The sequence below is a fragment of the Fukomys damarensis genome, unplaced genomic scaffold (assembly GCF_012274545.1).
Source record: "Fukomys damarensis isolate Sample0158 unplaced genomic scaffold, DMR_v1.0_HiC HiC_scaffold_4, whole genome shotgun sequence".
Lineage (NCBI taxonomy): Eukaryota > Metazoa > Chordata > Mammalia > Rodentia > Bathyergidae > Fukomys > Fukomys damarensis.
In genome coordinates this window covers 11,712,815-11,725,365 of record NW_022900916.1, presented here as the reverse complement: position 1 = coordinate 11,725,365, position 12,551 = coordinate 11,712,815, and the positions used below count along the sequence as shown (strand labels likewise).

Below are 12,551 nucleotides of genomic sequence, written 5' to 3'. Positions count from 1 at the left end.
CCCCCCCGTGCGCACTTAAAAGTGTTAATTTAAAATAACCACAATAAACCTAGTACATGTTAGGAGAAATACTTTTTTTTTTTAATGAACATAACCATTTTCAAATAAAAATGCTTGGAACAGTGGCATTGTTCTGTACCGTGCGGCGTCTTAGAGGACAGCTGCTTTCTCCTGTCTGCCTGTGCTGGTTATCTGTGCACAGCGCCTCTGCGCGCCAGTACCAGTATCAGTACCAGTACCGCGTGGCTCCTACCGCGACCAGTGGTGGTGAGCTTCCCTGCCGCTCTGGGGTCACCGGCCCGTTGTGGGAACTGCACTTGGAAGTTAACACAGTATTTGGGAGCTCACGTTGGCCTGGACTCAGCGTTTTTTGTCTGGCAGTTACTACTGTCTGGATTCTCACCCTCAGTAGAGTGCAAATCTTTTTTTTCCCCCCTATCCTCAAACTACATTTTTTAATTGAGTTTATTGGTACACTTTAGGTATACAGTACAGTTACATTCATTATTGGGATCTTGTACCTTTACATAACAGGTCTTGGTTCTCATTGTTTCCCCTTGTCCCTGCCCTCCCTTCACCCCCTCCTCCCCCATTTACAAACATTTTATTTACATTTTTTCATTTTCTCATATTTTTTCCCTTATTCCCTTTCCCCTACCCTTCCCACTTTCCCTACACCTTTAGCCCTTTTCTTCCTATTTCACATTGTCAATTATCATTAGGATCTTATGTACTATTATAGTTTTTAACACCAGAGAATCTATTCGGTATTTACCTGTGTGTGACTTACTTATTTCACTTAGGAGTATATCCTCAATATGTATCCATTTTCCTATGAATGAATATAATTTCTCATTCTTTATGGCTGAGTAGTATTCCATTTTATAGAAAAACCACATCTTTATCCAGTTTCCAACAGATGGGCAGATGGGCTCTTTCCAAGTTTTACTTTTACAAACTGTGCCGCTATAAACATAGGTGCGCATATATCACTGTGATATGATTCTTTTAATTCTTTTGGAAAGATACCCAGCAGAGGGGTGGCTGGGTCAAATGGAACCTCTAATCCCAGCTCTTTGAGGTATCTCCATATTGATTTTCATAGTGGTCACACCAGTCTGCACTCCCACCAACAATGGAGAAGGGTTCCTTTCTCCCCACAACCCCTCCAATATTTGTTATTGGTTGATTTCTTGATAACAGCGATTCTTTGTAGGGTGAGGTGGAATCTCAGTGTTGTTTTTATCTGCATCTCTCGAATGACCAGTGATGTGGAACATTTTTTCATATATTTACTTGCTACTTTTACTTCTTTCAGAAATGTGTGTTCATTTCAGATGCCCATTTTTGAATTGGGTCTTTATATTTGGGGGGGCTGATTGTTTTGAGTTCTTTATATATTCTAGATGAGAGCCCTTTGTCTGAGGAGCAGCAGGTAAAAATTTTTTCCCACATTGTAGGCTGTCTTTTAGTTCTGTTGATGGTTTCTTTTGCAGTGCAGAATGTTTTTTAATGAGAAGAGATCCTAGTTGTTGATTCCTTCTGCTAGTTCCCGTGCTACTGAGGATTTGTTCATAAAGTCTTTTCCTATGCCAATGTCTTCAAGAGTTCTGCCTAACTGATCTTCCACCAAGTTTAGTGTTTCTATTTTAATATTTAGATCTTTAATCCACTTCGATTTTAGTTTAGTGCATGGTGAAAGATAAGGGTCTAGTTTTAATCTTTGGCAGGTTGAAATCCAGTTTTTCCAACACCGTTTATTAAAGAGACTATCTTGCCTCCAGTGAGGATGGTTGGCTCCTTTGTCAAAGATGAGGTAGCTAAGTACATCTGCAGTTATTTTTGTATTTCTAGTCTGTTCCACTGATCCTCAGGTCTGTTTCTTTGCCAGTACCATGCTGTTTTTATCACAATGGCTTTGTAGTATAGTTTCAAATTGAGGATTGTTATACCTGCTGCCATGTCTCTGTTGCCTAGGATGGCTTTTGCTATTCTAGGTCTTTTCTGGTTCCAAATGAATTTTTGGATGATTTTTTCTAGTTCTGTGAAATATAATGTTGGAATTTCATTTGGCATTACACTGAATCTGTATAGCAGTTTTGGTAGTATGGTCATTTTCACTATGTTGATTCTTCCTACCCAGGAGCAGGGGATATCTTGCCATTTTCTTATATCCTCTTCTATCTCTTTTTTCAGAGTGCTGTATCAAACTACATTTTTTAAAAGGGAAAGCCTGTTATAATTTAATTCTGCATGCCCTACACAAAGTGAAAGAGACCATGGCATCTTGTTCCCAGTGGAAACCCAATAAGAGAGTGAGACCTCAAGTTAAAAACCACATTTCCAGGAATAAAATACTTACTGTGGACTTGATACATTTTTTTAAACCATCCACATTGCCATAAAAAATAGGACCAGAAAATCTAAGAATCTTTACTCCTTGAAGGTCTTCAATCTGGCATTTGAAAAAAAAAAAAAAAAAGTTAATTCTAGACCTCAGATCTTCAATGAAATAGCTATTTTACAATGAGTGGGGTGACAATTGCTTGGAACTGGGCAACAACATTCAACTTTTCTTAACAACTTTTGAATTTACAAAACTCCAGAGAAGGTCATTTTAGGGTCTTAGCAATTTTCACCCCTTTGATTTCCAGGTAAAGAAACCGAGGTTCAAAATAGAGATGCAATTTGTCTCTAGTTCATACCACTGATCCTCCTGATTTCACTAAAATTCTTCTGGACAGCAAAAATTAAAAAAAGCAAAATCCAGGTTTGTAGGAAGTGTCATCTGCTTGTTTGTACTCATACACAGTGGCCATGCCATAAGTAGAACCCATAGACTCACAGACTTCTCGGGTCTTTAGGAATCAGCAGTTTTATTCCCACCCCTTCAGATGAGAAAATTGAGGCCCCTAGAGGCGGAGTGTCTTGGGCAAATCTCGCCAAGAAGAAGCTGAGAATTCAGAATGCCCAAACTCAGCCCAGAGTACTTTCCCTGTCTCAGTGCCAAATTTTTTTCTAAAATCATTTTAGCTCTTTTTAGCATTTGGCTCAACATAAAAAGATTGTGGAAATTAAGTTAACAGTTGGGCCCAGGATGTAGCTCAGTGGTGCCTGCCACACCTGCCTGGCAAGTGCAAGGTCCTTAGTTTGATCCCTAGTACTGAAATAAATAAATACATACGTACATACAGATGTACTTAAGTAACAGCTGGAATTCCAGGTTTAGAGTCCCATAATATTTTAATATTAAGGCAAAATTAGACTACAACATACTAGGGTTCACATTGAAATAATTTATGTTTTTCCTAAGTTTGTGTTTTCCAAATTTACTTTTCATCTTTGTTTCCCTAGTGATCACTAAACAGTTTTATGTACAAGCAACACAAGCCCATCAGTGGGATATTTAACTTCTTTGTTTTTCACTTCCTGTATCATATATTATTTCTTCCAATTCCAATGATAAAGCAAAATATCAAATAATTTGGTGACAGAAAACTTGAAAATTTCTTGTTAGAACTGAATAAATAATATGAAGATTTCAGGCATCTTTTTTCATAGAGGCTAAGGATTATAGCAGAAAAAATATTGATTGAACACCATTCTCTTACAATGATTTTTACATTAATGTGATTTGCAGCTAGTGTTGAAATCTCAGTCTGTCAGAAGGTACACCAAGTCAAAACACTTAGTGGACTAATAGGATTCCCTCCATCCTTGGCTATCTTGTACCTAAAGGAGAAACATGTAGCTCCTAAAATTGTAGGTGAATAAACCTTCTTTCTGCAGATGTCTCAAAAAGACACTTACGTTTTTGTAATTCTTGGTACTTTTGTAGATGTCTGTGCTAGGGATGTTTCCAAGGTCATTCCATGAAGGACTAAAAGAGGAAAAAGTAACATCAGAATTTGTTTTGGAAACAGCCGTATTTTGGACTAAACAGTTACGAATAGCCAGGTACAGTGAGATATGCCTATAATCACAGCTGCTTGGGAGGCTGAGGCAGGAGGATCACGAGTTCCAAATCAGCCTGAGCAATTTAGTAAGGCCCTGTCACCAAAAATAGTAAGCAGCCTGGGGATGTTGGGGACGTAGCTCAGCAGTAGAGTGTATGCCTGGCATTTGTAGTGCCCTGGGTTTGATCCCCAGCATAGGAGTGAGAGGGAGGATTAAAAAGAAATCGCTGCAAAGCCTTCATTCTGCTGTTTGGGGCTCAGTGAGTATAGCAGACGACATTTTCCTGCAACTAATTCTGAAGTGAACAGCTGGTGTTTGCGTGGAACAAGGGAAGGAAGAAGTAACTGTGACTGTCTTCTGATGGGTGAGAGAAATAATGAGCATGATACTTACAATATAACAAAGAGCTTACCCTAACCCCCAGAAAGTCAGTTGTGTTATCCTTATTTTTGTTAGTACATAAACTGAGACTTGGAAAAGTTTGAAAAGGCCCTGAGGTAAGGGACAGTACAGCCTCTGCTGAGGGTCTTGGGTGACTGTCACTTATTTGTAACTTCCTGATGAAGTATGGAGAGTTTTCAGATGATCAAATTAGTCTCTTTTTATAGAACTAGCAGAGTGAGAGGACCAGAAATAAGTCTGTCCTGTCAACCAGACTGTTGATTTCCTGTTCCTGATGCAATCAGATAAATTCCATGTTTCTTCGAGTGTGACTAGGGACATACGCTAAGTGCAGCTCCTGAAGAAAGATTGTCTGTTTGGGGTCCTTTCAGCATTGTGCTCTCTGAATCAGCACTGTAATTACTGGAAATTAAACACTGTGCGGAACACTGCTTTTTGTTGGCTAAAGGCCTGGTTACCAAACCAGCAGCAAAAATGTGCCACCAGGTTTTTCCTTAGCTTGCTGTGGTGTGCTGATTTTTAACTTAAAGCTCATACGTTAGTCCTTCTGTCCAAAACCCTTCTCCCTCAACCACACCCAGATAAGGTAAAATAGACACTGAACAATTTCTGAGTTATTTCCTAATAGCAGATGGGCATTTGGGGAGTTCATGAACATTCAGGACTCTGGGCACCAAGGGTGCTGAGGCAGAAAGCCACAGGCCTTTCGGGCAGAGCCAACATGTAAACATAGGGAGGAAGAAAGGGTCAAGGAGAGCTAGGTAGCGACACAAAGGGGTGAGCCTGTGCGCAGTGAAGACATTGCTGCTGACGTTTTTCTAGGTCTCTTCTCTCCTTGGTGGCCCAAGCACAGGCAAAGAGGCCAAAAGTCAAGAAAGACAATAGTGAGTTGGGGAAGGAGAGAGACCTCATTCCGCCCTAGTGTCCCATTCCCCTCTAGACTCAGGAGGGCATGAAACCAAAGTCTCTTGAGAGTCCAAACAAAACCAACAACCAACAACAAAATCCCTCTTCAGTCTCCCTCACTAGTCCTCACAGGTTGTTTTCCCTTAATTAACCCATGCCTGTGCTGCTTTCACTTTGCACATGAACTAATCATGTTTACTTCACATAATTGCATTATTCATTGGATATATTCCCTATTTGAGAGATTTGGATGAATCCTAGTTATAATCAACAGTTCTAAAGTTCTCCTGTTCTGGGTTGCATAATTTTGGGTTATAAACTTCAAAAGAGAAAAATGTGCTGTGATAGATTTAGCAGTTGTCTTGTTCCCAAGCCTTAGGCCCAATGCCTGGCACCCTTCATCTCATCTAAAGAACGAACTAGAGGAGCAACCTCACTCTGGCTGAGCCATGTGTCTCTTGGTCTACCTGGGCCTAAAAGGAGAGTGCAACTGAGAAACGTGATGAAATTTAGAAATTTTGAGTGAGATAATCTGAGTTCAAATCTTAGCTCTGCTAGTTAATGTGTGACCTGAGGGAAAGTCTTTAGCCTTTCTGAGCTTAAAACTTCTGCCTGTACATTGAGATAACTAAATCTTTTCAGAAGATATTTTTGAAGATTAAATATAATATTTGCAAAGCACCATGTGCTTTCTTTATAGAATCACTCAATATGGAGTATCTATTTTGAAAGGAAAGTGGTTTCACTACATTTATCAAAACAGCATAGGAAAGTTTAGGGTACATTGTCCTGTTCATAGGAAATCTGGGTTTTATTGTACTCACAACTGAACTCTCAGGACCACAGTCAATAGTCCAAATAAAAGGCCAGCTAGTAGACCCAGGTCCAGCCCCAAAATGATGGACACTGTGCATGTAAACACCCAGATTACCTAGGTGGGAAATGGAAATGAAAAGAATTATATTAATTTATCTGGTAATGGCAAATGATAGAGTACTTATAAAATTAAGATTAAAAAAATAAGATCAGTTACCCACAAATTACAACTTTTAAAAAATACTCTAGTTTTAGTCGTTTTATGTTTAAGTGAAGCTGGAAACTGACCTTGCCAAGTAAGACCAATTATTCCATTTTATTTCTTTTTAAAGTTTTGAATAGGCAATATATTCACATGGGAATTAATACTTTAAATTAATACCAGGGGAATGAATACTTTAAAGATGTACAGTGAAAACAATCTTGCTCACAACCCTCTCCTCTCTCCACCCATTCCCCAAATCCTTTCCCACTTGTATCTACTTATATTTCTTTGTGTGAATGCGCATGTGCATGTGCAGGTGTGAAAGCACACGGACTTTCCCCCAATGTTTCTATTCTAGTCTCTTTTTCCACTTAATTTGTCTAGCAGTCTCTGCCTGGCAATAGATAGGAAGCTTGCTTATTCTTTTTATGTATCCTGGGCTCAATTAGTGCAGGAGTCTAAAATATCTGGCTTCTGGTTTTTACAATTCCTCATAACAGCTGTGAAGAATACTTTAGTCACAAAATTGGAATGGGTTTTTGTTTTTGCTTGTTTGGTGTTTTGCTGGTGCTTTTAAAACAGATTTTAAATACAGTGTGTTTGGTTTTTGGCTTCAGAAGGGCAAGGGTATATGAGCCTCACGTGGTATTCTTCCTGGCAGTGAATCTTCCTAGAGAAACAGGGTCTTCACAATATGCAGTTCTCGTCAAGACTTTGGTTTATTCACGCAGTTCTAATTTCTGCTGTGGGATTTCCAAAGTTCGACTTAGAAAAGAGGGAGTGTCATCATGATATGAAAGGGAAACATGTAGAGCCAAATCTTAGTTTAGAGGGAAATGGGTGGTGGGTGACTTACAGCATCAGTCTTATTCTGCCGCCACAGATGAGGAATGTCACACACCTGCATAAACATCCCTTTCAGGTTGGCAATTACAACTGCTGCCAAGACAGACTGCCAGGAGAGACCAGAAAGGCTGGGTTATTTGGGAGAATGGTTTTCTATGTGATGATTTTTAAATCTCCTGTTACTTCTCTGGTAGCAGAGTGGTGAAACGGAACTGTGTCATTGCACAGAGAAACAGATTTATACCTTCTGCAAGGGTTCCAGAAGCTTCCCCAAGGCAACAATGGCGATCATCACAATCCCAGCCGAAATGATGCCAGCAATCTGAAAGACATACACCTTGCATAAAGCGGGTTTGTCCTCTGTGTCTTCCAGCTTGCCACATATGTACCTACCACAGGCACACTGGATCCTTCCCTGACTCTCCCTTCTACTCATGGTACAGAGAAATGAGCATTATTTGGTAAGACTATACAAAACTAAACAAAAATGGAAAACACATACATGGAGAAATGTGTGTGTGTGTGTGTGTGTGTGTGTGTGTGCGTGTGTATGCATATGCATTATTGCAGATAAAGAGAACAGGAAGACTGAGCTTGCTAAAATAAAACCAGTTTGATATGGATTTCATTTGGACATCTTACAACTAGTTTTGGTGTCCATTTAGGAGGCTGACCTTTTAGTTATTTGCCATGCCATGAAACACAGACCACCTCTTTCCCCAACAATAGAGATTATTGTCCCGTTCTTGGGAAATAAATTTTCGTGGTACGTATCCAATTCTACTGCATTATTGAAGCAGCAGCCATAATAGCAACTGTGATAACACATTGTACTTGTAGCACATGGTTCCCAGCAAAGCCTCAGAACATTGATTTAACCCATCAAACTGCAGATTCATGGTACCATACGGACACACTGAGAGACAAGACTCTGTCTCCTGTTTCTTGTGGCAGTTGCATAGATGCTGGCTTCAGACTTTGCTCCTAGGCAGCTGCAGTGATGGGGCAATGACAGAGTAAAGGAAGCTCAGAAATGTTACCTTGATTGGCAAAGTAAGCTCTGCTAAGATCCATAAATAGGAGAGAGGCTGGGGGTGGGGAGTATTCTCTAGCTCTAGCAGATGAACAACGAATTCTCTGTTGAGACAGTGGTGGCATGACCAAGGAAGACTAGAAGCTCTGAAACAGAAGAGACAGGGAACCAGAAGCAAAGCAGTCAGAGAGAAAGCCACAGGATAGATCATGTTGAGCATAGGTACTGCCTAATCAGGCTGTGTGAGTTATAGGAGGCAGGCACAGCAAATGTAAAAAGAAAATTAGAAAACATTCATGTCAGCCAGGTGTGATGGCTCATGCTTATAATCCCTGCACTTTGGGGTGCTGAGGGAGGAGGGTTGATGCAAATTTGAGGTCAACCTAGGCTGCATAATGAGCTTAAGGACAGCCTGGACTACATAGACCTTGTCTCAAACAACAACAACAAAACACTCCATATGGCAAATCGGTCATTTCTGTTCAGATTATGGTTGAGCTAGCATGGGGCTATATTATTATATATGATGTACTTTCAAAAGGCTCACTCTGTATACCTAGTTTCCAGCTCTGTGCTCTTCCTAGCACCATAACTCCAGGTTCCCAGCACCTTGGTGCATTTACCCCTCCCCTTTCTAAGCAAAGAAGGTAGTATCCTTCTTTCTTTCCCCTCTCTCTTTCTTCCGGCTAGCCAACCAATATTTAATGAATGTTTGCATCACACTGTAGATAAAGGGCTCTGTGAATTGGTGAGGGACATGGAGATTATGTACAGAACCACAGTGAGTTGCCCAACTCAGGCAAGAGTGGCTCCCTGTTGGACAAGCATGTAATAAGGAGCCTCCCATTACTGGGGCACAGCTAATTTTGGTCACGACATTGAAACATGAAGCCTCAATTACTTGTACTTACTATATCAGATGGTTTGTTGGAAACTCTGTAGACTTTATAAGCAGATTTAATTACTGGCAAATTAATGATCCTGTTAAGTGAGAGGGCAATCAGAGCTACAGAGTACTTGGAAATAAGAATTACTTTTCCATGAGTCAGTAGGACTCATGAAGGTAAGAGGAAGAATAGGGGCAGTGTTTAGCTCTTTATACTCCATTGAAGTACAGGAAACAGTTGATATCCACCAACATGCATGTTTTTGTTCATTCCTTCAGTAAATACATGCTGGGAGCTTCTGTGCTAGGCACAGTACATGTACCATATGCACTAGCATTCTCTTCTACCTGGTGGAAAAATTAGCATTGACCAGTATGTAATAGGGCTTTACAACTTCTTATTGAATCCTTAGGACACACCTATGAGAAGGATACAGTTTTGATACAGCCAGGACACCAGGCTGGGCATGGTGGCACATGCTTATAATCCCAGCATGGCGGGAGGCTGAAGCAAGAGGATCACAAGTTTGAGCCCAGCCTGGACCGTTAAGCAACTTAGCAAGACTCTGTCTCAAAAAAATAAACAAAAACATAAAAGGGGTTGGAGATGTAGCTCAGTGGAAAGGAAGCCCTGGGCTCAATCCCTGGTGCCACAGAAAGACAGAGAAGAAGGAGAGGGAGAGGGAGGAAGGAGAAGGAGGAGGTGGTGAAGGAAGAGAAGAGCCAAGAGAAAGAAGAGAGGAGAAAAAAAAGACCTGCCAATGTACTGGTCACAAGTCCCTGGATTTCAGTCAGGCACTTAGACTTTTAACCCTAAAACTTAGTATGCATTTCAGTAATTAAAGATCAAGCCATTTCTGCACTTGTTCCCTTCTTCAGTGCTGAAATCCTGTCATCCTTCATTCCTAAATATAATACATACCAGTGTGTGGCAGAGGATATTAGCTTACCAGAATACTATTATCCCCTAAACCTTTGTCAACAAGGTCACTTCACATGCACATTCTGGGGCAGCCAGCTTATTTGGGTCCAGAGGTAAGAGCAGAACAGACACCAGTAGTTTGGGAGGGACTTCCTGCACCCACTTAGGACCTGTGCCCTAGAGAGTGTCAATGCCAACCCCAGCAACAAGAACTCCCACTCCTGAAAGCTAAGGCCTGAAATAGTTCCCACTTTGGAAATCAGCACTGACCTCCTCCCCGTGGCAGCAGATTTCTGTCTCGGGATGGACTGCATTGGTTTACCTGCTCCCTCAGAGCTAGAAATGTCTGCCCTCCCAAAAAAACTTTTAAGAAAAGTTCTGAGAATATTACTTTTTTGTTTCAAAGGAGCCAAAAATTTTCTAGAAGAGACTAATTTTTCCAAATCTGTCACAAGATTCATTATAAATAAGAGAGGAACATCACTGTACCATGGAAACAATTAAAGCTCTCTCTTCCCTACCAGCCCACCATTGGACTCATTCATCTTTTCAGTTATTCTCTTTCATACTTATTTGTGTCTCTGCCTTTATAAAACCCTATTTGAAGACTATACTTTTTCATGCTGATTAATTTGGGTTTGTAGTTCTCCTTTATAGTCCCAACACACTTTTTACACCCAAATAAAAGTTGTTTCTGTGTTGGGAGGGAAAAACCGTGGAAGCACATCAGGAACACAAGTCCTGAATATTTCACTAGCCCAAGGCCACTGACTTGGTCTGTCTGACTCTGTGTCTAGCTGGAAAGAGAGGCTTTTGGGAGCCACTTCTGGGCTTTCTGGCCAACTACACAAGGGATTATACCAGAGGTTAGCTGGGACACTGGTTTTGTGGTCACTCGTTAAATGCAACAACCAAAAGCTACATTTAAAAGGCAAGCCTCAATCCACATTCAGAACTTCAAGAACAAAAATCTTACTCATGCAGAAATGCCAAAATGTTACAACAATATCAACAAAACTTGACCAGTAAACTATTGTTCAATGAGACCAAAGGCTCTGCAGCAAGGTCCTGATCCTTGTTAAAGAAATGTGAATAAACTTCTCACTCTCTTAAAAATGTAAGAACTTAAAGCCTCCAAGTCATGTTACTAGGCCCTTGCTCCCCACAACCCAGGTAACCAACTAATAAAAATCAGCATTCTTCATCATTATTGTTGCCTTGGCAGCTGTGACATTCCTAGGAAAGCAAGGAAAGAATTATTTGTCACGTGAGCAGTGACACAAAGAGATTTGGGAACTGCCACCTTGGGGAAATGTAAATGTTGCTTTTTAAGAGGTTTGTGATGAGGGATGAGTCAAAGAGATGAATAGGCTCAAGTTGGATGAGATGACAAAGCACAATGCCTCTCTTCTCAAAGGTTCATTGTACTACTCAGATCTTGTGCAAGACTTTCTGAGCCACCGTCCCTGGTTTAAAGCTGTTGTTCCATACCTGTGTCTTTCCTCCAGTGCTCTCCTGGACGGCTGTGCGGGACAGGGCAGTGGTGGCCACAAAACAAGAGAAGAATCCAGAAAAGATGTTGCTGATCCCAAAGGCAATGAATTCCTAGGAGAGAGACTGGATGACCGTGATGCTACAAATAGAATCTCTGCAAGCTCCTCACCAGGGTTTAAAGAAATATGTTAAAGGAAACTTCGACGCCCAGGACCCTGCCTGATGGTCCAACTTAATTTTTACTATTAAAAGTGTGGGCTGGAGTTAGGACTTCGGTATAACTCAGTGAATCTGTAAGACGGGCAGAATTCCCAAACCCTGAGTCCAAATAATCCTCCTGGCTTTATAAATGTCCTGATCTCTAGTACTGTAATCTGTTATAGCACCAGAAAATAGATTGACAGCCTTCAGTAGAGAATACAAATAAGATTCAATCTGTATCTGAAATGGGACAAGTAGGGGAATGATGCTCCTGTTATCATTCAACAAAGCCATCAAAAATGGCCTCATAGTGACTCCACCTCTAAGATATTAATTCTCATCTTAATTTATGGTTAATACTTATTGATATTTATGATTTTTATTTAAAAATACAACAACAATTCTGTTTATCTCATGGTAAATGAAATGGTTAGAATAAGAAAGGATTTACCTCCTTTTTAGGTTTATTTTCTGAAACCCTCCAAAAGGAGAGAGGAATGGATGTCATCTACCATCCGTGAGAATCTGTATGCTTATGGATTCATCCTGAATCATCCTAGTCAAGATTAAAGCTTAGCAAATAAAAGTTACTCCCTCCGGAGGTGAAAAGCGACCTCAGTGTAATAACATAAATAACAACAATAAAAAATTAAGTCAGAATAAAAAAAAAAGTGTGGGGAATCTTAAAAGACATCAGGAGTTTGGGCTTCATAAAACCTAAGAGAGCCCTCACTGCTGTCAGTTGTTTTTAAGTTTGAGAAGAAATGGTGCCTAGGGTCAGGGATTTAGCTCAGTGGCACCATGACTGCCTCGCAAAGTTGCAAGGTCCTGAGTTCAATCCCTGGTACTAAAATTAGGAATTCCATTGGTCCTGATTATTTTC

At 40.5% G+C, this 12,551-nt stretch overlaps 1 protein-coding gene across 1 annotated transcript in view; it reads right to left on the bottom strand.

Annotated features, from left to right (window-relative positions):
* Nucleotides 1–12,551, bottom strand: part of Slc26a4 (solute carrier family 26 member 4) — a 48,500-nt gene that overhangs the window by 12,088 nt on the left and 23,861 nt on the right. The window contains exons 10-15 of the mRNA XM_033755908.1: nucleotides 11,465–11,578; nucleotides 7,377–7,454; nucleotides 7,143–7,238; nucleotides 6,090–6,196; nucleotides 3,811–3,880; nucleotides 2,363–2,455 (exon numbers count right to left, since the gene is read on the bottom strand). Coding sequence (XP_033611799.1) covers nucleotides 2,363–2,455; nucleotides 3,811–3,880; nucleotides 6,090–6,196; nucleotides 7,143–7,238; nucleotides 7,377–7,454; nucleotides 11,465–11,578 — 558 coding nt within the window. The remainder of the gene's footprint in view (nucleotides 1–2,362; nucleotides 2,456–3,810; nucleotides 3,881–6,089; nucleotides 6,197–7,142; nucleotides 7,239–7,376; nucleotides 7,455–11,464; nucleotides 11,579–12,551) is intronic.